This window comes from Homalodisca vitripennis, chromosome 1, assembly GCF_021130785.1.
Source record: "Homalodisca vitripennis isolate AUS2020 chromosome 1, UT_GWSS_2.1, whole genome shotgun sequence".
NCBI lineage: Eukaryota > Metazoa > Arthropoda > Insecta > Hemiptera > Cicadellidae > Homalodisca > Homalodisca vitripennis.
Genome location: NC_060207.1, coordinates 250,108,341 through 250,135,393, shown reverse-complemented (window position 1 = coordinate 250,135,393; position 27,053 = coordinate 250,108,341). Strand labels below are relative to the sequence as shown.

At 32.1% G+C, this 27,053-nt stretch overlaps 1 protein-coding gene across 1 annotated transcript in view; it reads right to left on the bottom strand.

The window, feature by feature from the left end:
- Positions 1–13,613: 13,613 nt before the first annotated feature.
- The window catches only part of LOC124355553, a 137,455-nt gene continuing 124,015 nt past the window's right edge, over positions 13,614–27,053 (bottom strand). Inside the window, exons 15-20 of the mRNA XM_046806719.1 lie at positions 26,348–26,662; positions 25,377–25,610; positions 23,900–24,006; positions 22,206–22,343; positions 14,997–15,074; positions 13,614–14,048 (exon numbers count right to left, since the gene is read on the bottom strand). Coding sequence (XP_046662675.1) covers positions 22,218–22,343; positions 23,900–24,006; positions 25,377–25,610; positions 26,348–26,662 — 782 coding nt within the window. The 3' untranslated portion in view covers positions 13,614–14,048; positions 14,997–15,074; positions 22,206–22,217. The remainder of the gene's footprint in view (positions 14,049–14,996; positions 15,075–22,205; positions 22,344–23,899; positions 24,007–25,376; positions 25,611–26,347; positions 26,663–27,053) is intronic.

Below are 27,053 nucleotides of genomic sequence, written 5' to 3'. Positions count from 1 at the left end.
TGCTAACTAGACGATGTTTGCTTCATGGTACAAAAACCTTGCATAGATTATTAATACTAGTTGTTGTTGTTTTAAGTATGACAAAGCTAATTTTTTATGGATTTGTATGAAAGCAAAATCTTTAATCCATTTACCAATTACGAGTTTTAAAAAAGGATAAAAGAAAACATTTTAACTGTCATAAATCCGATTTTTATAGGTTTTTTCGTATAAAAAATGTCGTTTGTTTGTAGGAAAACGGCATTACATTACATTTACATACATTACATTACATCACACACATGAATATTCACATGTGACATTATATTATATATATATATATATATATATATATATATATATATATATATATATATATATTTCCTCTAACAGATTGCATCCAACAAAATGAGACGTTTAGTACAGAGATCGCTGGCCAGCGATATAAATGATCGGAGAGAACGTTGCTTCATTATTATGAAAATTAGTCACTCTTGTTTGTACGGTGTAACACAACAGGCAGGAAATGTTTACAAAGAAAACACCAAGATTAATGTACTTCTTTAAGTGCTCCGCTCGATCCCTGTACTCTACGTCGACACAACAGAGCGAGGTGTAAAGCTGTGTGTTCATACTAGCATACTATATACTCCTGCATGGTTTACTCTACTCTCTCAAAAATAGACCGGATAATGGATCAATTATACATAAATATGTTTGTCCTGTCAAAATAGAACGTTTACACTTAAAAGTTCATTATATTTGAAAGGATCTTTCAATTGCTATTTTAAAACTAGTGGGGCGTAAGCCAAAATTATTTTCGAAACAATAATAGGCCTATTCATCCCAGGGACCGTAGTAATGTCCATATAAATATTAAGTATAATCTGTTGAATTCATTGCGCGTGAATTAAAAACAAACAATCAAAGTTACTCTCGAAGTTATTAGGTAACTGCTGTAAACTAACATGGTGAAAATAAATATTAAAATTACAGTGGAATAATGCAATAATAAAATGTGTGAGGAGAAAGTAATATTGTCACCACGGGAGTTTAATAACAGTTGAATAAAAACTCTTGGCACGTTTTCCTTTCTTTCAACCTTTTACTGTTATTAGAATTCAGTTATTGAAAAATTTCGTACTCGTTATTGATAATAAATTATTTTAAATATTCCTTATTTTAAAAATATCTGTATTGCAATAACAAAAACGGAAAATATTCCAATAACACAAGTTTTAATTTATTAATTATATGAATAGAATTCACATACAGTATTAAGGTAATGTTGATGCTTTAAGAGTTTTACAACAAAATCTTTTCTTATTAGCTGTTTGTTACCGAAAGTAGTCAATTAACCGTATGAGACGATTTCTTTTCTGTCTGTCAGTCCGTCTGTGCATCTGTCTGTTTGTCCGCACTACGTCACATAAACGAACGGGCCTACAAACCTTATATGGGAAACTCTAATTTGTTTATGATTAATATCGCTTTATACGATTTTCCTAACCGTTAGCGTTTTACATTGTTCTTAAGAGTATCATGATGGCAATTTAAAAATAGTATAAAATAACTGTTTAAACAATTTATCAGAAGATATTTTAAATTAGTCATAGTCATCTATTTCATACAAAAATTGATACATTGGACAGTTTTATTTTTAAAGTTTAACAATTTTAACAATCCTATGAAATCTAACTTAATAAAATAGAGTGAACGTTCACGAGGAAAAATATCTCAGTAAAGAGCATGTGAAGTGTTTTCATTTTGCATGCATTTCATTTCTACATAGACGAGAATGATTTCTATGATGGTGGATGTCATAAAATGGAATGTTGTTATTGAATATTATCTTGTCTGATAAGTGAAGAGGCTAATACAATTTCTCCTTTGCCTGACATTGAACGTAAAACTTGCGTTTCCGTATCAATCAATTTCTGTGTGTCTAAACCAACAGTTACTGCAGGTTTGCACGTGATTTTCTATTAATTCACGTATATTCTTAAACTGTCCGAAAGTCATAGGCATATCGTTTAAAAAGGTTTAATGAACACTCCTGGAAATTACTGATTGTGAACCGAAGATTTCAAATAAATATATTAAAGTTAGGGAGCAGTTTTAAGGCTCTTAAGTCGGTGAGTGAAAACATTTATATGAGTTTAAATTAAATTTACATATTTACCTCCAACAATGCTTATATTTGAATGTTTAGCTCCAAGAATTTCAGCAAACATTGAAGGAATAAAGTCGGCAGTTAACACAGGAAGGAAATATAATGCAGTATAATAAGTTCAATTTGTATTTGACATAATATATAATTATTTCATTAATATATGTTCACACTTTGCAAATGTAATCAAAATTTCTACTGGCTTTCTTTTTAAGTTTAGCGTGTGGGGACACATTTCTGGTTCTGGTATATTATATTGAACGAACGCCTTAGGAGATGTTTCCACGATCACAAAATATATGCATCCCGGTACGAGAAGCATACTTTAGTCAAAAGTGTACGCACTCGTTGACGTAAAAAACTCTTGACAGCGCCTTCTAACGTAGACTTTCAAGTCTAATATTTTACTGTTCTACTCCAGGAAAGTTAATGTTTCATGTTCAAATCTCATATTATTGTACTCAGTGTGATTAAAAATATATTTACTATGGTATTTTCTCGTTTCCAAAATTTTTACCTCTAAGGCTAATATAAAAATATTTACGAACGCTCAGCCTAACCCCGCGGAGTAAGAGGAACCATCACAGTAAGCTTCGTGCCAAATTCAAAGTGTATAATATCACTTCATTTGGAGAAATCATTCGATTAGGCACACAGACAGAAATGAATTTTTCCAGTCTCTTTCTAATTTTACTTATTTATTGACATTTATTCGTAGTTTTTACCTTGACATCTGCTAGTAATCTTTTCACCTATGTTGGCCTAATGATTGTTCTATGTTACACCAGCACAGGTGTAGTACTTAATGTTTTTATATTATGAATATATAGGACTTGACATCAATACGGAATTTCGTTATCTTTCTTTTAGCTGTTAGCTGTAATAAGAGTTATGATACAACCCCTTCCGTACGAAAAGCTTAAATCGGTATAGACCACATCGACTATTTCAGTTAGACTAATCGACCTAAAGCTTCATCGGTGAAATTCCATTCAAAAACATAGTGCGTCGACATACATACTTCGGTGAACTTTTTATATTGGATCGGACAGTTATTGAAAAATTGGCAGATATCTGTCTTTTTAAATAGCATTTCAAACAGTCCTGAGATAAATGAGATTTATTGAAAAAGTTTTGGATCTCATAATCAATTTTAGAAATAAGTTAAAGAAATGGGGCCCTAAAGTCGAAAAGTATTTTTCTTTTTACAAGCACCTATTAAATATCCCATATCCAAATATTTCATGATAATGTATTGAATAGATCTTTCGAATTCCATAACAATTTAACTATTTTAGGCCAATGTGGAGAAGTCAAGTCTTAATGGCAACTCAAGCCAAAGTCCTTAACTTTTCATTGAAAAATTTATGATTACTTAAATAATGGAAATTTACTGTAATTGAATAAGATCCCTCTAAAAACAATTCCGGACAAAGAAAACCTTCTGCAAGTAACATTATATTTATAAAGTGCAGCTGTCTTTGAGAGACGATAAAACACACATTTACTATCAAATCTTTAAATGTGTTATGTTAATCTTAAAACCAATAAACTTATTTTTAATAACTTTATTGTGAGGTTAAAATACATTCAATATCTATTGATTAAGCTAAAAGGGAGTTTTCATGACGAGGGTGGCGTAGGCCGGTGAATTTTAGAAATAAGAATATATTTTAACCAGGAACACTAAAATGTCAATGTAAGATCTCAGTACAATTCGTCTAGTAGATTTACGTGATGGAGTAATACACACTCCACACACAAACACACTATTAGGTGTGTATATAATAGTCTAAATTCGTAAATTGGCATTCATTCAATTGGTTTCATTGAATACATAAAAAATGTTTCTTGTTTAAATCTACATTGTTTGTATGATACTAACAGCAGATTTAGAACAAACCAACGGATTGTTTAACAAACTATTAGGTGTGTATATAATAGTCTAAATTCTTAAATTGGCATTTATTCAATTGGTTTCATTGAATAAATAAAAAATGTTTCTTGTTTAAATCTACATTGTATGTATGATACTAACAGCAGATTTAGAACAAACCAACGGATTGTTTAACAAACTATTAGGTGTGTATATAATAGTCTAAATTCTTAAATTGGCATTTATTCAATTGGTTTCATTGAATAAATAAAAAATGTTTCTTGTTTAAATCTACATTGTTTGTATGATACTAACAGCAGATTTAGAACAAGCCAACGGATTGTTTAACACACTATTAGGTGTGTATATAATAGTCTAAATTCTTAAATTGGCATTCATTCAATTGGTTTCATTGAATACATAAAAAATGTTTCTTGTTTAAATCTACATTGTTTGTATGATACTAACAGCAGATTTAGAACAAACCAACGGATTGTTTAACAAACTATTAGGTGTGTATATAATAGTCTAAATTCTTAAATTGGCATTTATTCAATTGGTTTCATTGAATAAATAAAAAATGTTTCTTGTTTAAATCTACATTGTTTGTATGATACTAACAGCAGATTTAGAACAACCCAACGGATTGTTTAACAAACTATTAGGTGTGTATATAATAGTCTAAATTCTTAAATTGGCATTTATTCAATTGGTTTCATTGAATAAATAAAAAATGTTTCTTGTTTAAATCTACATTGTTTGTATGATACTAACAGCAGATTTAGAACAAGCCAACGGATTGTTTAACAAACTATTAGGTGTGTATATAATAGTCTAAATTCTTAAATTGGCATTCATTCAATTGGTTTCATTGAATACATAAAAAATGTTTCTTGTTTAAATCTACATTGTTTGTATGATACTAACAGCAGATTTAGAACAAACCAACGGATTGTTTAACAAACTATTAGGTGTGTATATAATAGTCTAAATTCTTAAATTGGCATTTATTCAATTGGTTTCATTGAATAAATAAAAAATGTTTCTTGTTTAAATCTACATTGTTTGTATGATACTAACAGCAGATTTAGAACAAGCCAACGGATTGTTTAACACACTATTGGTGTGTATATAATAGTCTAGTTTCATAAATTGGCATTTATTCAATTGGTTTCATTGAATAAATAAAAAATGTTTCTTGTTTAAATCTACATTGTTTGTATGATACTAACAGCAGATTTAGAACAAACCAACGGATTGTTTAACAAACTATTAGGTGTGTATATAATAGTCTAAATTCTTAAATTGGCATTTATTCAATTGGTTTCATTGAATAAATAAAAAATGTTTCTTGTTTAAATCTACATTGTTTGTATGATACTAACAGCAGATTTAGAACAAGCCAACGGATTGTTTAACACACTATTGGGTGTGTATATAATAGTCTAGTTTCATAAATTGGCATTTATTCAATTGGTTTCATTGAATAAATAAAAAATGTTTCTTGTTTAAATCTACATTGTTTGTATGATAATAACAGCAGATTTAGAGCAAACCAACGGATTGTTTAACAAACTATTCATATACTTATATTATATTTATAAATTCATTAAATAAATAAATTATCTTTTACATTTCTCACTCAAGAGCATTTAAGTTATTCTTACTTATATATATATATATATATATATATATATATATATATATATATATATATATATATATATAAGTGAGAGATCCGGGTTCGACTCCCGGCGGAGTCAATGTTTATTGAAATTATATATATATGGACACTCAAAATGTGTCCAGCGCACTTAGTAAATGTTTATTTATTAGTGTATTTTTTATTTTTAAGTTTCTTCAATTCTGCATATAAGACAACATGTACTGCAAGGATATTTTCGTCAATTTTGCAAATTCGTTTGCCTGTGGTAAATATATAAGTTTACTAATCTTATGCTTGATATTAAGTGGAAAATAATTTAAGTGCTTCACAGATCTCTCACTAAAATTAGTTTTTATTACGTCACACTTCACTGGCCGACACAATTTTGTATCAAATTAATCTCAAGCTTTCAGTGTTTTTCTAAATTTGAAATTCAGTTTTGTTTGGTGTCAACATAAACATGGGATATTAACATTTTCTAACTTATAGGGAGGTAAAAATATAAAACTTTATTTAAATACGATTTTTACACTTGTATATAAATATACTGGACTAAATAATACACATTTTTCATTGACGGTTGAAGCATATATGTCACATTATTATTAATAAGTCTCGCACATTTATGGTGTACTTAAATGGTAAAAAAGTGTAAAATGTTTGCGTCAGTAATATTGACACACAAATCGTTGACAAAATCATTCATTTTCGATAGCATTAGGTCGAATGGTGGCCAAACCGACCCCCTCACCTCTGTGGGCAAACTAGCAAGGAAAGTCCATCGCTAATTTTACGTTGGACACACGCAACCTTGTGTCAGTCAACATAAATACTATAAACCAAATCGCCAATGTTTATAGTAATACAGCGGTGGTGCATAACTGTTATACAGACTGTATCCGTAATGCACTGAGGTACTTCAGGGGGTGGTTCCAGGGACAAAAATTTGAAAAAATTCCTACACAGGTATGTCCTAAAATGCCTCTTGCCTCAGATATCCGCCATTTGGTACTACTTTACTGCGTAATATTTATCTCTAGAACAGCTTGACCGATAGACATGTCGTATGTTTAAATAATAATCATTTAGTTTATATGTTCTGTTTTGAAATAGCGGGCATATTAATTTTGTAAACTTAAATAATACAAAACCGCAAATTTTAATATAAATTTGAAGCGCAATTTTTAGCCCATTTAATGTTATGCCTATTTGCATAGCACTATAAACTATCAAACAAAGACTTGATACAACAGTGCCCATAATTGGATGCATTTAAATAAATTGAGGGAACAAAATTTTAGGTGCAACACTTCTATAGTAAAATAAACGTAGTAAAACTAGACAGCAATCAATTTTAAATCATATAATTGCAACATATTTCAACAGTTTATTAAGATCAATTTAGCAAATCAAAATCACCTTGTACATATTTCGAATAAGTGCTGTACATTACCACCATTTGATGCAACCATGCATTAACTCGCTTGACAAAAGACTGTCACACTTTTACAAAAATTTCTGGCTGAGATCTGATAGTTGCAGCGGCGTCTCGAATACGATAGTAAAGCATTTCTTGGTTTACAATCTATTGCTTGGTGTAGAATAGACTGTTGTTTCAAGGTTAAATTAACATTATATAAATGTATGCAATGATGTTAACACCCAGTGTACAATATCATCTGTTAATTCTCTCTCTGTAATTACATGTGCCTCTAGTATTTTTCTCGCCCCAGCCTCTCCCTCTGATATTATGAGTGTAATCACAGGCCTAAAAGCTAGTTCCGGGTCCACTCGCCTTATCCTTTAGCAATTCTTTTCATTAACTCAATCTCCCAAGGTATATTCCCCTGAAATTTAAAATGTGCCAAAGTTGTCTCAATCTTTAAAAATGGTGATAGATCTTCGAATAAACAGTATAGACCAATTTCAATACTTCCCACACACAAAAAATATTTGAGCGTTTAATTCACAATATATTTATTGAATTATTCTAGGAAAATCTTTCACTATCACCTACTTCATTCGGTTTTCTTAAAAACTGTTCATCCACTCATAAAATCGATGAATTTCTAAGAACTTCTAACTTTCATCTCGTGATGCAGGCAGAAGCACTGCTGGCATTTGTTGTAATCATGCTCGTGATTTTGATACCATCAACTATGAGGGTCTTTTGAAGAAGATGGAGCTTCATGGTGTCAGAGGTATGATACATGAGTGGTTTTGTTCTCTTTCAGGTAGTTCTCAATATGTTGAAATTACCAACAAAATCGGTAAGGGTAAATCTAGCTGTTTGACTGTAACGGTAGGTGTTCCCAAAGGTTCTATACTTAGCCCTCTCTTATTTATTGTGTACTTAAAGGGCCTAAACAAATCGATCTAGGGCTACTTATTTCAATACGCTGACGACACCAGTTTCATTATCCACGCGGAATCACCTAAAATTCTAGCAACCGATCTGCCTTTCAATTTAAAATATCTTAGCTTATGGTTTTCTTCGAATGATTTATTTTTAAACACCAAAAAACCCAGAATCTCACATTTCAAAACCAAAAATAATAGGAGCGGTAAGACTATCTTGGGAGATACTAATCCTATTCAGGAATCCACATCTGTGTCTTTTGTAGGACTTTATATAGCACTCTAACTTGGATTGGTCAAAACATATTAATCAGTATGTCAAAACCTAATTACCTGTATATATTCATTGATATATTTTCCCACATTTTATCTAGGAAGACATTTAGGTTAGTTTATTTTTGATATTTTGTTCCTATTCTGACGTATGGGCTGATCTTTTGGGGACCCGCCTCAGTTAACTCTGTTGGGAAAGTTTTAAATTACAAAAAAACTTGTTATAGTACTATTTTGCATGGATAGTCATGACAGTTGTCGGGCAGTGTTCACTAATGAAAATCTTTTGACATGTATACAATGTATACAATCAAAAACCTGCATTATTTCCCTACATGTAATCATCTATATTCCACCAGAGACAGATACACTCGTCATTCCGCACTACATAAGCAAATCTTCAAAAGATCTATGTCATATGTTGGTCCAAATAGTAATGCTCTGTTGTTTAGGATGAAATATTCTTTAACTGAGGCATTCTTTAAAAATAAATTACAGCAGTACTTGATAAAACATGTGTTTAACACTGTGAACGAGCTGTTGGATGGAGATCCTTAGCCTGGGCCATTAACATATGTGTGATCCACATTTAGTTTTAATGACATTGTTTGTATACTAGCAATTGATATTTTAGTTGGCATTTCTAACATATACTACTACTATATAATACATACTTCTGATATTATATAATAAAAACTATTTAAAGACAATGTTCTATGCATGCATATGTCTTTGAACAATAAATATTTTCATTTTGATTGATTGGTATTATGACTCCAGACACAGAAATCAATGGGATTCATATCTGGAGAACGTGGAGGCTATGCCACAGTACAGCTCTATCAATCAAACTCTGACGAAACAATTCATTTACATGTCCTTTCACAAGCAAAATTATAATATGCTGGTGCACCATAGAGGGTAAAATATACATTTTACGTTCTTGCAAGAGGTATATCTTCTAAAATGTTTTGAAAGTCACTGATTAAAAAAATGTCCGTATGCATTGCCATTTATTGTGGATATAAAACATGTGGTCCCAGTAAACAGTCACCGATAATACCTATCTAAAGGTATAGTTTAAATTTTTTATGGTGTCTACCTTGTAAAACAACATGTGGATTTTCGTCAGACCACAATTAGGTATTGTGTAAGTTCACGATACCATTTCTAGAAAAAGTTGCTTCATCTGTAAATATTACAGAAAAAATTCGGAAATCTCAGTCTTCTGAAGTACACGTTTTAAATGATAAGGTAAAGTTGCTGTATTTTCTATATTATCCCTACTGTAGGACGAGAAACCTGTAATGTCCTAGCCAATAACCCAGTACTTGCATTAGGTTCTTCAAAAACAGGTTTTAAAAGATTTTCTTTTAACTCAGAAGTCCAAATTTCCCTTTGGTTTCTTCTAGCATTTCAGTTTGGTAGTAAACTTCCTTTTTGAAACTCTTATAATGGTAACAAACCCACTGAGTTAAACAATTAAGTGGATAAGCTGGACCTTTGATCTACTTTAATAAATTTAACAATGACATAAAACAATAAAGACAATTTCGTTTAAAAGTATAGTATTTTTACTGAAATCGTATCTACCCTTTAGGAGGTCCCAACATCCAATATTTTCTAGCTCATGACAGCACTTGTGGGCTTTGTCTTCTCGTACTGTTATATAGCCTCCTCGCACCTCGATATTAATAGAACGTTCGACACTCTATATAGATCTCTCGACAATGAGATCTATAAATCTTTGGAAGCTTTTCAAGGTTCAAACTTTTAGAATATCCTGTCTTCTTTCAGACTGTTGAAGCTCAATTTCTTGAAACTTTCTGCCGTTAGAAGATTTTGTATTTCCTAAGGGAATGCTAGTACTTTATTACTAAAGAGTTTAATTTATACATATTGACAAAATACTTTCAAACTCGTATAATTATATTCACGACACATAACCTAATAAGGTGAACCTATTGATATAAAAAAATATAATATGTTTGTAAGTAATTACGGCATAACCTTTTCATTTTAGGTAGATTTATTATCTTAACATTAACTATTTATGTATATACTCTCAATGTCTAATAACGATTATGGCCGCAATTCTTAATGCATATTTACGAAAGTTACGTGTTATGGTAAACCTTCTAGGCCAAAACCTTTTTAACATTACATGCACAGCCACTGTATTCACCTTGTAGATGGATATATTTTAAACATATCTGGCTTGAACGTTTTCTATGATAAGTATTAACCAAGGACGGTGGTTCTGCGTTCTTTGAGACAAGGGAGCATATTTCTTGAATAAAGTTCATAATATATACTCGTACACACACGCGCACGCGCGCGCACACACACACACACACACACACACACACACACACACACACACACACACACACATTACACTTATAGTTTTATGGATTTAGCCCAAATTTAATTAGCCTATACGAGGCAGGTTTGTTGCTAAGGAATCGCCAATTCTGAGACCTACTACAGGCCGGGCTTTGCTAGCCGCTGTGAAGTTCTAAATAGTGAACGCTCCCAGATTTCGAAAGGTCCAAGAAGGTTAAATTTATCAATGGCTATTATATGCCAAAAGTGGGGCACCTCCAGAGGGCGGGATTTACTAGTAGGCTGGGACTCATGATGACTGGAACTTGCAAAGGGCCGGAAGGTTTATTTGAAGCTGAGAGCTCCCACAGACCAGGGAATTTTAAAACCCGGTTCATGCTAGAAGCCAGGAGGCCCTTGAGCCTCATAGCTTCCAAATATTCGAAACTATCAAAGAGGAAGAACCGTCAGAGATTCCGAAACCTGATGTGTATCAGGTCATGGCAAAGGCTGATGCCTGCTAGAGACCGGGATCTGCCAGAGAGCTATTTACTACCGAAGGCCAGGATTAGGCATGGACGTTGAAATTCTAGAGGCTTATGCCTGGTAGATGCCACTGCCTACTAAAATTTCAAAGTTTTCATTACTTTCTTGATTCCTAAACTAATATACGTAGTAACTGGCAGGAATAAGAAACACTTGTCTAATATAGTTTATATAAACAGAAATTTATTATGTTACATGAAATGCATTTTATACACATACCAAGAAATATAAAGTTATAATTTACATTCAGTATATACAAGCACAAATCCCAAGTTATAATGGATAGATGATCAAACTCATATTTTAAAATAGCTTCAAATTAATTTAGTTCTCACGTGGGGTTCTTTAAAAGACAAAAGATAATACAGAGATGGTATGATTCAAAACAGAAACATTATTATTTCAGGTATATTTTTAATATATAACCTTATACTTTAAAACATAATAATGAATTTAAGCTAAGACAATTTAACTTAGTTCAGTTAAGTTAGTTAGTATAGTTATATGATTAACTATTCAACATTAATATCTATAATTTTTTTATAAAAGGAAAATATTAATCAACAAAGTTTCTTAACAACACTTTCAGTAGTCTACAATATCCAAAGAAATATTTTATAACATTTTTTTAAATACTTTAGGCTCATTTTTAGATTACATTGTTACATTGCAAAAAAAACAAATACTTGTATATCCAAAATACATAAGTTCTTTTTCTGAAACGTATATTTCTGGTTGATAGTTTCCGTGATTATCAGTGGAACCAGAGGATGTTATAAGCTTCAAGATTCTTTAAAATGAAAAATCAACCTTCAATTATTAAGTAAATTCAAATTTCATCATTATGAAATGAGTAAACCGGTCTTCTGTAAGCACTTAAGACATAATTCAAATTTCTCACAGATACAAATATTTTTATATTTCTTTTCTAATAAGAAAATATATATTTTTCACATGAATAAAAATATTACTTTAGAGATCAAACAAAAATGTCATCTCAGTTATCCAGTTCTTATGAAATATGGTAAGTTTATAATTTTAAGCAAAGCAGTTGTACGAAAGTTAAGTAACATATTTTCCCTTTCATATGATAACAGAGGAGCATGCTAGTAACAAACCAGTAATACCACAAACCAGTAGGCCGCAGTAAATTAGGGAGCAAGAGAGTCCTCAGATACAGAGAATGTATAGAAGTGGGTTAAAGAGAAGAGTTACAAAACAAACGTTGATGATTGCTGTTTCTAGAAGTCTTCTTGAACTTTATCGTACTCATGCAGTATACTTCATGTTATAAAAAGTTTACTTTTGAAATTTAAATACAACATATATAGCAAAAACCTTATTACGCGAAAATTGGAGATAATGTATCAAAAGATAATATGCATTATTTTTTAACATTAAAATTACCCTTTAATTCAGTTGAGTGTCAACGTATGTTTTAAGAAATTCTTCTTCCTGTTCACAGACTTATGGCATACATTTCAATATTTTTTATCTACACAAACACGGACTAACTGTAATAAAATTTTCATCCCAGTGTTGCTGAGCTTCAAGTAATTAATTGGATTTTAATTATTTCTTATATTATATTTGTTCATTTAAATATTTATATTTCTGTTTTCAAGCTAGATCTGATAAAAAAAACCTGCATTTTGAAAAAAGTCAAAATCTAATTCAATAAATTACATTGTATGGATGAAATATTTGTAATATAAGCCAAACGGAGTTATGCATTCGTCATATAGGATCTTTTACGTATAAGTACAATAATCGCAGCTGTAACCTATATGTAGTTTGGGTATTTTAAATGTAATAACCGCAACTATAATTTGTCAGTGTGTAATAATGATATCTTAGTAAGACCTTGTGCGGTATTTTAAGTGTTGCCTACTTTATATATCAGTTACTTTTTTGCTTCAAATACGATTGTAGTAGTCTTAAACATAAACATATCTGTGAGAAAATACTTTATCTAATCAAATTCTTATTCTGATGGCTTGATTGTAGAAAGAAGCCAGATTACTTTTAAATTAAAATTAATATAAACCATAAGAAATATATGAGAAATATAGTTTTATATATTCGGTTTAAATAATAAACTCGTATGAAATTGGTGATATGAATATTAAAAACCACGTAAATGTATAAACTCAAAATGAAATGCTAACTTACCTTAAATTATGAAATCCAAACATACTATCGTTAATTATGTTTCTATTTAAACAAATTGCAGATATGTGAATTTTTTCAATATACAAGGAGACATTATTCCGCACATTGTTTTAAAACAATATTTAAATATTAAATAAAAAAGATAAATACTTATATGAAGAAATAATTCAATAAATTAAAACTATATGTATAAACAAATATAATATTTAAAAACCAGTGTAGTACACAATTTGTATTATATAGCCTAAGCACAAAAAATCTTATGTTGGATTTTAATGCTGTTTCCAAGCATATAATTAACTCAAATTATCATATTTTATGTAGTATTAAATCTGTGTACAAGTAAGAAATTCAAAACGATAGATATTAGTTCCAGTCATTCAAGTATTTGAACAGTTGATAAGATTATTATATTGATATTTTGTCGGTGGATTATTAATACAAAATCCTGTTTTAAAACTCGATTAACAAAGTATTATAACACAGTGAACTTAATAATTATAACCTATAAACATCCATACTTTAGAATACAGCACTAGCAGTATAATACAGTAAATATAAAATAGTTTATCTCTGGCCATGTAGCCCACTCTAACATATTATTAAATTATTACAGATTTTACTTAGTATCTTTACTCTATTTAAATCTTCTTTATTTTCTTTCCCATTAGAAGTATAAGGCACTGAAACAAAACAGCAATGAGATCATTTACCCTTTAATAATTTATTTTCTTAGTTTATTTCACATTAACAATTAACGTTACAGCAAATTTTAAAGTACTATACGTGATAATTTATCTCTGAATGTTCTCTTTATGACGATAAGGTAGAATTACTTACTAAAAACCCTCAACCCGCCTGATTGTTTATTTGAGTGAATGTTACGCGTGAACATCACATCATTTGTTATTTGAAGGTATTACTTTTTTAATTAGTTAGACAAGATTTTATTCATAAAATGTTATATAATTTATTGACGACAAAATTTAGCGCTCGGACCGTATGAGAAGGTTAGGTAGCTCAGTAACAATGAGAGTTACGTAACGCAATCCAAGCTTCAGCCTCAGACCTAACTGAAATACTTCCTCGAACCTCAGCATACTTTTTCGTTACCAAATATTTATGTGCTGTGTAACTAGTATAATTGAAAGTCTTACATGTAATTAATTTTTACGTTAATATCAATATTAATAAAGCTAAGCAGAAGCCACTAATAGCTCAGTCAACATGAAATACTCACGAATCTTTGTAATCCGACGTGTATATCAGTTCAAATATTCAAGAAGAGAAATAAGGAATTTTTTAATATTCTTTAAAATTATGTTTATTATTTCGTGCATTCCTAACTATTGGTATTAAATAAAGTTATGTGGTTTCTAAGATTTAAAATGGAGATTGTAAAATTTGGAAAAAAACGATAAAAAGATTATTTTTAGAAATAATCATATTTTTCCTTATATTATCGTAAAATCGTTTACAAAAGTCTTACAACCTGATGTATTTGAAAAGTTTACCGTTGGAATGCCAAAAATTTAAACAATGGATGCTGACTCAAATTATCGTATTCGTACATTTAAGTAGTAAGTATTATAAGATTAATATACATGGCCTACTATCGAAGAAAATTTTACCTTATTTTCTGGGTGCAGAACTGTAAGTAGTTTACTTAATAAACTAACTACTAGGGGGTTCAGAAATCTGGCTAGCATCTGAAACAAAATAAATATTTACATAATGTGACAACGTGCATAAATTTACTGTGATTAGAATAAATTTACAATATTATTTCATTTCAATTTTAAAAGGATTGAAATTGTTAAATTAACTTTTTAGGTTACGTTTAGACATCGTAACGATGCAATATTAACCAACACCGCAAAATAAATATATTTCCAAGGGACTGTGACTCACGTTCAATGTCCAACACTGTTAATTTCAATTCACACAACGTACTTAGGAACTGTGACTCACGGTCAATATCCACTGTTCATTTCAACTCACACAACGTATTAAGGAACTGTGACCCTCGGTAAATATCCAAGACTGTTCATTTCAACTCACACACGTACTTAGGAACTGTTACCCACGGTCAATATACAACACTGTTCATTTAAACTCATACAACGCACTTAGGAACTGTGACCCACGGTCAATATCCAACACTGTTAATTTCAACTCACACAACGCACTTAGGAACTGTGACTCACAGTAAATATCCAACACTGTTCATTTAAACTCACACAACGCACTTAGGAACTGTGACCCACAGTCAATATTAGACACTGTTCATTTCAACTCACACAACGTTCTTAGGAAGTGTTACCCACGGTAAATATCCAACACTGTTCATTTCAACTCATACAATATACTTAGGAACTGTTACCCATGGTAAATATCCAACACTGTTCATTTCAGCTCACACAACGTACTTAGGAACTGTTACCCACGGTAAATATCCAACACTGTTCATTTCAACTCACACAATGTACTTAGGAAATTTTACCCACGGTAAATATCGAACACTGTTCATTTCAAGTGACAAAACGCACTTAGGAACTGTGACCTACGGTCAATATCGAACACTGTTCATTTCAACTCACACAATGTACTTAGGAACTGTTACCCACGGTCAATATCCAACACTGTCCTTTTAAACTCACATAACGCACTTAGGAACTGTTACCTACGGTAAATATCCAACACTGTTCATTTCAACTCACACAACGTACTTAGGAACTGTTACCCACGGTAAATATCCAACACTGTTCATTTCAACTCACACTATGTACTTAGGAACTTTTACCCACGGTAAATATCCAACACTGTTTATTTCAACTCACACAATGTACTTAGGAACTGTTACCCACGTTAAATATCCAACACTGTTCATTTCAACTCACACAATGTACTTAGGAACTGTTACCCACGGTAAATATCTAACAATGTTCATTTCAACTCACACAATGTACTTAGGAACTGTTAAACACGGACAATATCGAACACTGTCCATTTTAAGTCACACAATGTACTTAGGATCTGTTACCCACAGTCAATATCCAACACTGTCCATTTCAACTCACACAACGTACTTAGGAACTGTTACCCACGGTAAATATCCACCACTGTTCATTTCAACACACACAATGTACTTAGGAACTGTTACCCACGGTCAATATCCAACACTGTCCATTTCAACTCACACAATGTACTTAGGAACTGTGACCCACGGTCAATATCGAACACTGTTCATTTCAACTCACACAATGTACTTAGGAACTGTTACCCACGGTAAATATCCAAGACTGTTAATTTCAACTCACACAACGCATTTAGGAACTGTGACCCATGGTCAATATCCAACACTGTTCATTTCAAGTGACAAAACGCATTTAGGAACTGTGACCCATGGTCAATATCCAACACTGTCCATTTCAACTCACACAATGTACTTAGGAACTGTGACCCACGGTCAATATCGAACACTGTTCATTTCAACTCACACAATGTAATTAGGTACTGTTACCCACGGTCAATATCCAACACTGTCCATTTCAACTCACACAACGTACTTAGGAACTGTTACCCACGGTAAATATCCACCACTGTTCATTCAACACACACAATGTACTTAGGAACTGTTACCCACGGTCAATATCCAACACTGTCCATTTCAACTCACACAATGTACTTAGGAACTGTGACCCACGGTCAATATCGAACACTGTTCATTTTAACTCACACAATGTACTTAGGAACTTTTACCCACGGTAAATATCCAACACTGTTTATTTCAACTCACACAATGCACTTAGGAACTGTTACCCACGGTAAATATCCAACACTGTTCATTTCAACTCACACAATGTACTTTATCCAACACTGTTCATTTCAACTCACACAATGTACTTAGGAACTGTTACCCACGGTCAATATCCAACACTGTTCATTTCAAATCACACAACGCACTTAGGAACTGTGACCCACGGTCAATTTCGAACACTGTTCATTTCATCTCACACAACGCACTTAAGAACTGTGACCCACGGTCAATATCGAACACTGTTCATTTCAACTCACACAACGCACTTAAGAACTGTGACCCACGGTCAATATCCAACACTGTTCATTTCAACTCACACAATGTACTTAGCAACTGAAACATGTACATGAGTCGAAAATTACTTTCCGGAATAAAATAATTAAAGAAGAATAGTATTTCAGTATAAAATGGAAAAAACATTAAAAAATTTCTCCAATAAATAATATTCCATAGTTATGTTTTAAATTTTACTAAAACTTTGTCAAAATGTATGTTAAAACACATTTTTGTGTGTTTATAATTTTATTCTGTATAACTGCTTAGAACTTCTATTATATTATATAGGTACATCATTATAAATTTATTTATTACAATACTATAATAAGATGTATGAAACACGTAAATTGTATAACTTTTCCTGTATGTTAAGCAAGGTGCAAGAATTATAAAAGAATCTATCACTTCTATACCTTGTGCCAAAACTCATGTAATTAAGAAGCAGCTAAAACAGCTTTATTTTACAGATATCTAGGAGTTACCTATGGTATTTGCACGTGGTTTCGTAGTATGTGTATGCGTACATGTATGAGCACTTCTAGTACAAATGAATTATATTTCCGACGCTAATTAAGTTCTGGTTACATTAGATTTACCTTCTTGCCACAATCAATAACATATTATGTAAAATAGCGTATATTAATGGCTAATTATAATACTCAGGTCTTTTTTTTCAATCAAGATACTATCTATACCTATACATATCTGAGGAGCTTATTTCTGTCAAAAAACAAACAAGATATGTTTTACTCGAATAACCATCTTTAAAATTATATAAAAAGTTAGATATAATCTTTTTCTTATATCTCTAATACTTAATATTTTCTAAAACGTTAAAGTTAAAAGTATATTTTTAATAAAAGTTTTAATTTTCTTGTCTGGATATTGTTTTGCTCCGCGGACAACAGCAGTTATATAAAAGGTTTAAATAAGAAGTCTTTTAACTATCAAATTTAATCTATGCTTTGAAAATATAAATGCAAACAAATCGAAAATAATGGTAATATTAACTAAACATATTGTTTTGTACTGCTATAAAAATGGTTGCATAGAACATTTGATTACATTTAACTGATTATTTCAATTAATATTTCACAACTTTAGAGACCAAATTGGGCTTAGCCTGGAAAAATTTCGTAATATGATTAGGCCTATATTTATACCGGAAAATCCCAGAATGTCCATGTAAAATTTCAGCGTAAACAGTAGTTTACACGGGAAAATATGACAAACAACGAAACTCACTTTCGCATTTATATTGTTATTAGGATAATTTTACTGGAATTAGTTCGTTACAAAATTATTAAAATTTAGAATATTACATAATTATTATTTAGGTACTATTGCAAAGTTTAATATTACTGACGTTATTTTATTGCTTAAGACAATGGTAACCAGACGAATTAAAATCGTATTAGACATGTATTAGATTATTCGTTATTAATTCCTAATATTGCTGGAACCGTTGTTAGTTCTACAATAGGTATTGATTTATCTAACTTAACTGATGCAAGACGATGGTAACCAGACGAATTAAAATCGTATTAGACATGTATTAGATTATTCGTTATTAATTCCTAATATTGCTGGAACCGTTGTTAGTTCTACAATAGGTATTGATTTATCTAACTTAACTGATGCAAGACGATGGTAACCAGACGAATTAAAATCGTATTAGACATGTATTAGATTATTCGTTATTAATTCCTAATATTGCTGGAACCGTTGTTAGTTCTACAATAGGTATTGATTTATCTAACTTAACTGATGCAAGACGATGGTAACCAGACGAATTAAAATCGTATTAGACATGTATTAGATTATTCGTTATTAATTCCTAATATTGCTGGAACCGTTGTTAGTTCTACAATAGGTATTGATTTATCTAACTTAACTGATGCAAGACGATGGTAACCAGACGAATTAAAATCGTATTAGACATGTATTAGATTATTCGTTATTAATTCCTAATATTGCTGGAACCGTTGTTAGTTCTACAATAGGTATTGATTTATCTAACTTAACTGATGCAAGACGATGGTAACCAGACGAATTAAAATCGTATTAGACATGTATTAGATTATTCGTTATTAATTCCTAATATTGCTGGAACCGTTGTTAGTTCTACAATAGGTATTGATTTATCTAACTTAACTGATGCAAGACGATGGTAACCAGACGAATTAAAATCGTATTAGACATGTATTAGATTATTCGTTATTAATTCCTAATATTGCTGGAACCGTTGTTAGTTCTACAATAGGTATTGATTTATCTAACTTAACTGATGCAAGACGATGGTAACCAGACGAATTAAAATCGTATTAGACATGTATTAGATTATTCGTTATTAATTCCTAATATTGCTGGAACCGTTGTTAGTTCTACAATAGGTATTGATTTATCTAACTTAACTGATGCAAGACAATGGTAACCAGACGAATTAAAATCGTATTAGACATGTATTAGATTATTCGTTATTAATTCCTAATATTGCTGGAACCGTTGTTAGTTCTACAATAGGTATTGATTTATCTAACTTAACTGATGCAAGACGATGGTAACCAGACGAATTAAAATCGTATTAGACATGTATTAGATTATTCGTTATTAATTCCTAATATTGCTGGAACCGTTGTTAGTTCTACAATAGGTATTGATTTATCTAACTTAACTGATCTATGGGGTCGAATCTTTGGGTTTAAGGTTTAACCTTTGGAATTAACGCCTTCGATTGAATCACTGTGTCGGCTATGGCTATATTCCTTAATCCTTCGGGATGTGAAATAAACGTAACACAAAGACTAATGATGGTTCGTGTCCAATAAACAGAAATGCTTTCAATTAGAAGATTACTCGAAAATTCACACGCAGTATTTAAAAATTCTTATAATACTTAGTAAAAGCTCTTATGATCTAATATGATGGAGTGCTATGAAATATTTCTAAAGTAAGTAAGCTAACATCAGGTACACATTATTTCAGTGTTCATGCTTAAGAGCATCAGAATTTAATCTTATATTATGTTTTGCAAGTGTTTGGGTATTTCTGGTTCTAATTAAGAGTATTTTTAACACCACAGTTAAGTCTGCCTTGTTGGCCCGTTAAAAAATACAATTTCATAAGTCTCACAATCCTACAATCAGTCAAAAAGCGTTTACTTCAGTCCTTGTCATTTACTTCCAGTATAAGATATTTCAAGTGCCATAATAGAGTTTGCCTTGTTGTAGATTTACATACGTAGAGCAATAAACTATATATGTACGAAGCTCCCGAAAATCTAATTCGGTCAAAAAGCGACTTCTTCTGGCAGCTGTAATCTACTTTCGATCTAAAGTATTTCCAGTGCCAAAGTTGACTTTGCTATGTTGCCCCAATGAAGAAAATATACATAAGTAGGACTGAGAAGCTTATTAATTTTTAGAGAGATATTCTATTCAAATGTTAGGAAGAAGCTGTTAAATTCTTGTATAAGGGGAAAATAATTATTAATTTCATACTGTTTTCCAATATAATTGTTTATAAGGTTTTGGGTTGTGAATGATAGTCTGAGATACAATGGATTGATGAGACGTAGTGTGTATTTCTCTGTTTTTCTTTTAGCCACTGTTAAATTCCATATCACAATGTCAAGGAAAACTACCAGTTGAGGATACCGTCCATGAAAACAATCACAGTTTTGTTCATTAAGGTTGGATTTATAACAGTGTTTAAATAATTATGCATTAGACATTTAAATAAGTTGCTGGTGCAATCTGAAGTTAGTTAGATGTTGCCTTTAAATGTGTTATCTTCATTAACTACTGATCAAGCAGTGTAGAAGTAATCACTGCTATAACGCTAAATGAAAACAGAAATTCCAGTCAATTTATTGACTTTTTGTGTCAACATCTGTTAAATTTGTATTATGAAATATAAATACTACTATTTTTTCAAAATTCCAAATTAATCCAGGTCACTTTTCTAATGTTTATCTTCTTATTAATCTTCCTTGGATTACAATAAATATTTGGCAAAACTTATCAACGGAATTGGTGTTTACCAACAAATTTTAAGATTTATTATTCTTTATAGTATTTACGGCTGATTTTATGAGGCACAATAAAAAGTAATTTTGAAACTGAAGCTGTTGCCATGCTACGGTATCAACAGTAATCAAATTTGATTTTATAGAGTTAATTTCTATAAAATTAATATTTCTTATACATCGAAATTTAAAACGATGTTTGGTTTTTCAGTTGTACATGAGCGGTAGCAGAGTAAAAATATGAGGAAAGTGAAGTGAAAGGAAAATAACAGTATCTCATGAAAACATTTCTTTAGATGTGGGAAATTATCACATTTATTACAAATATATTTCTACACAACGGGAAAGGTTATCAAACCACGTATTAATTTCATACTATGGTATTTTTCGGATTATATTAGTTAATTATATATTTAAAGATTCACTTATTTTAGATTAATATATATATATATATATATATATATATATGTATATATGTGTGTGTGTGTGTGTGTGTGTGTGTGTGTGTGTGTGTGTGTGTGTGTGTGTGTGTGTGTGTGTGTGTGTGTGTGTGTTTCAGGGTTAAGGTTTTTGAAACATCTATCTTATATCATCTCTTTTAATACGGAACATGTTTTATGAAAATTCGTTTACTTCTACTTGGATTTATAAGTGTTAATTAGTAATTCAAAATGGTGATTATAAATAAGATTAAGCTTGTATCTGCAGGTACCGTACCTCGGCCGTGGGCTAGACGGTGCTCTCCTTGTGCCTAGGGACCCCGACCGGTGTTTGGGTCTCGGCGTTTCGCAGACTAGGAGTCACTGCCTCGCTGCTCGGCCAACCCTTCTGCCATCTGACCGGTACGTCCGTTATCTACAGACACCACCACCAGATAGTGATTCATCATCATCTAAACTTCACTGTTCCAGAATAAAGTATTATTATACTTTCCGTTTTCTACAGACACCACCACCAGAAAGTGATTCATCATCATCTAAACTCCACCCTTCCAGAATGAAGTATTATTATACTTTCCGTTATCTACAGACACCACCCCCAGAAAGTGATTCATCATCATCTAAACTTCACTGTTCCAGAATAAAGTATTATTATACTTTCCGCTTGTTCCATCTTACAAATGTGGTAGAACGTGACAGGAAATATGAACCACACCATTACTGCAGATGTACGTGTGGGATTCATTATATTCAATTAGGATTTTTATGAATATAGTGCCAAATACAAACTTACTTTTACTTAATTTTTCGGAATAAAAATAATATAGAATAAGAACCACTTCCTTACATCCCGGATTTTCCTTACATTTGTTCGAATAGAATACATTTAATTGGTCAGTTCATAATTTGTAATGTTAATTAAAGCATGTTTATGATCAATTTCATCAGTAAGACTCTAGAGGTTCTTCAGTGTTTACTCTTTCCTGCGTTTCTTTATATTAATATAGTACAAAACCAGAATAAACTTAATTTTGCTGTGTTCGCTGCACAAAAGCTGTAAATCTTTATGTTATTTGTCATATTATAAATGTATAAATTCTTCTGTATTTAATATATTGTTTTGTTTGTTTTAGTTTTTCAGCAAGTATTATAGTAAATTTATGTTAAGTTTGATCTATACTTTCAAATCTATCTACTTCAACTGATATATTAAATTTTTAAAGAATGTTAATTATTGTTCTAGTCCACCTATTTTACTGTATTATTTACTAATTCACAAAATTGTCATGTTATCTAGAACAGATATAGTGACCAGATCTTAGCAAAAATCTTTATAGATACAATATTTAATTTGAGAAATTCAAGTTCTCTGTTATAACTAGGAAGGAGACGTTCTACTCGATCTCAGTTCGCTCATAACCATGAGTTCATTAAACGAATCCATCTTAACACTGTACTGAATAAATATATCCTAATGTAAATACTGAGTACCCTATTAGCCAAAGGAATGGAGCTACAGAGCCTAAAATCAACATCCACATCATTATTCTACAGGCTCGCAGATGGAAGGATGAAATTCGCTTGGGGAGAATAACTTTACTGTAAATGTGCATCATTTATCATTTTCCTTGGAAACAATATGTCAGAACTCAACATGAATTGAATTTACGCAATCAACAATATATGACATCATAAATATTCATGAATTAACAAATTAGTGTGAGCATTCAAAGGAATCAATTTTGCGTACTAATATGAAATGAAATTCCTTTGTATAAAATGGAAAACAGAATCTCATATATGTATATGTATAACGTAACAGACTTGATTCGTAATTATATTTTTATATGTAAATATAAATGACGTAAATCAGATGATTTGTTACATAACTGTGCACAGATAATTTATACGTTAATAACAGTTAATACAATTCATAGTTCTTATCACATAGCAAAAAGAGCGAGGGAATACCACATGTGTGTAGAGCGGAATGGTGGCTGGACACGGGACAGCGACGTGAGAAGTATCCCAAGGGGGAGCAGGAGATAACTCTACTCCCACCTCAATCTCCTCCAGTTCTGCAAACAGGAGATAAAACACTCTTTTATATGTCGCTTCCATTAACGTAAGGACAGTCAGTCTTTTGTACATCTTTGAATAGAGGGAAGCATTCACCGGCACGATAAAAGCTTGAAAGCTGCACGCTTTTAATTCACGGCGGGTTGCGCGCCAGTCAGGTACCTGCAATTATCCACCGCCGTTGTCACGTGACTATATTTTAATTGGAAAACATTCAATTATGAATCCATTTTCATTTTGTGTAGTGTTTTGCTTCGGGATGTAGTACCGTAAATATAGATTTGTCTTCAGATTTTGTGAGATTTTTTTTCACTTTGATCGTTATATTTTTTATCATAATTTTTAAATAATATTTACGTGTAAAGGCACTGCAGTGTTTTACACGGTCTATAGTTACTATATTGCTTTGATTATCAGAAGCACTTAACCGAAACCTACAGTGCCTGATTACACAGTTCTATTTATTTGACGTGGACTGTAACATTACTGTATTACATCCTGTATTATGGTCCAAGGTCAGACTGTAATTATACACTTTTTATTACAGCACATTTAAATAGCCGCGGTTTTTATTCTAAATACAATAGTGCAACCATCTCTCCGAATTATATTGAATTCTGAATATTAAATTACTGTATCACAAGTACAGTACTGTATCACATCAATGCCGTTCTCGATTCTCTTGTGTCCTAAAAATGTTTAGGCACACTTTATACTATTTGCAGTTTAAACCATCTTTAGGGCTTTCTTGCATTTATTATAGATGTTTATGATAAACAGTTTTGCATATGAAATCTTGACCGGCTAAGCGACATCAAATGTTTAGCAGACATCTAATGTATTTCAATTGTTGCCCTATTGGTAAAAATCGTTTATACTTATATATTTTATGATTACAGGACATAAAAAGGACTTTAAAACGACAGTCCGGTCCTATTAAAATATATTTATAATAATAAGTCTGTAAAAGTTATTCCCGAATTGAATATTGTTTTCTTTAAGTTGAAAACAAACAGCTCATGGTATGTGGAGGGATTGAGTATAATTAAAAAATCAGTATAATTATGTAACATTATTACAAACATATGTATGCTTACTTAATTACAATGTCTTAATCTACTTGAACCTGTTACAGAAAATTCCTGTCGAAAGTATTTGCACTGATCTACAAATATTCTTAAATCTACTTCAAATAAACGTCTCACTAGCACCGACTAAACAGTTAGTAAGAAATAGTGAGCTACAATTGAAGCTCAACATGTAACTCAATTTTTTTAATAAAAATTTATTTTATTTCATATCCGATATTACGTAACCAGTCACGGTTATGAAGGTAGTGTACACGAGGTATGCAGCCTAGTAAGCTCACCTGTTGTGTGGGGAACCACATCAGGGTTGCGATCGTCGTCAGCGGATGCCGATGGAAGGTTGACAGTAGTCTGCATGGACGCGGACTTCTCGTAGACTGCGGGTTTGTGATCAGCGAGTCTACGTCTCCGCCTGAGCCGAACCGTCAGCAAGAACACGACGGCTATCAGCACGAGTCCGGTCAACGCCCCCAACCCCATCAGTAGCAGAGGGTCCACGTCACCCATGGTATCCTCTGGAGGACATATAAAGTAGTACTTCATGAACGTGATCCGTGAAACATTAAACTCACTATAATTTCCTGAATATTTACTGTTCTGAAATTGTATAGGAAAACATTATAAATAAATAATATCTTGACTTTAATTATGCTTTTCAGCACTAAAGTATGCTAGATATTTATGCTGATGTGAACCTAAAGCAATAAATTTTGCAGATACAACAAAGTTTAAGTCGGGCACCAGAATTGTTCAAGCTTGGCAACCCTCCAAACATTGCACAATTACCAACTTCCTGGTGCAGCACACTAAATCCCAAATAAACACACCATTCGTTTATGATAACATTTCTTCCAGGAGTTTGTATGCTTAATTTAAAGTACTATACTCTAGACTTGTTCAAGCTTGGCAACCCTCCAAAAACATTTCAAAATTACCAACTTCGTGGTGCAGCAACACTAAATCCCAAAAAAATCACCATTCAAATCCCAAAAAATCACCATTCATGTAGGATAAAGTTTCTTCCGGAGTTTGTATGCTTAATTTAAAGTATTATACTCTATGTAAGAATGAAACCCAACAATTATCACTCTAGAGATTATTTATCCTTTAAGTTTTTATAAGTAATTCCGACCAGTTTAGGAACAAAATGCCGAAAAAGAAATGGAATGAAACCATCAATAGTTCTTCATTTAAGCTTTATGAACTAATATCACGCCTACTAGTATTAAACGCTGACGTGACTCATAACTACCTGATACTCGCTGGTAGAGAGTGGTGTGTTCATACTTCTCTGTAGTTGCCAGTATCTGCACGGTGTCTGGACTACGCCCCTTCCCGTTGCTGGAGTACACGGTGACGTTATAGGAGACACCAGGCTCCAGCTCCGTGACGTTGAACTCGGCTTGACCGCGAGCTGTGATATTACGTACTAGATAGCCCACACTGTCTCGAACCTCCGCTACAAACTGTTGAGGCAAACCACCATCGAACCCCTTGGCACATCTGACTCTCAGTGTGCGGTGATCCTTGTACACCAGGGAGCAGTTATTTGGCGTGTCCGGGTTTCCTGTAACAAACACTACACTTGTACTGGAGCTATGCACACGTTATATTATTGCCGAACTCATTGTAAACAACTCTCGGTGTGCGGTGATCCTTGTACACCAGCGAGCAGTTGGTTGGCGTGTCCGGGTTTCCTGTAACAAACACTACACTTTTACTGGAGCTATGCACACGTTACATTATTGCCGAACTCATTGTAAACAACTCTCAGTGTGCGGTGATCCTTGTACACCAGCGAGCAGTTGGTTGGCGTGTCCGGGTTTCCTGTAACAAACACTACACTTTTACTGGAGCTATGCACACGTTACATTATTGCCGAACTCATTGTAAACAACTCTAAGTGTGCGGTGGTCCTTGTACACCAGCGAACTGTTGGTTGGCGTGTCCGGGTTTCC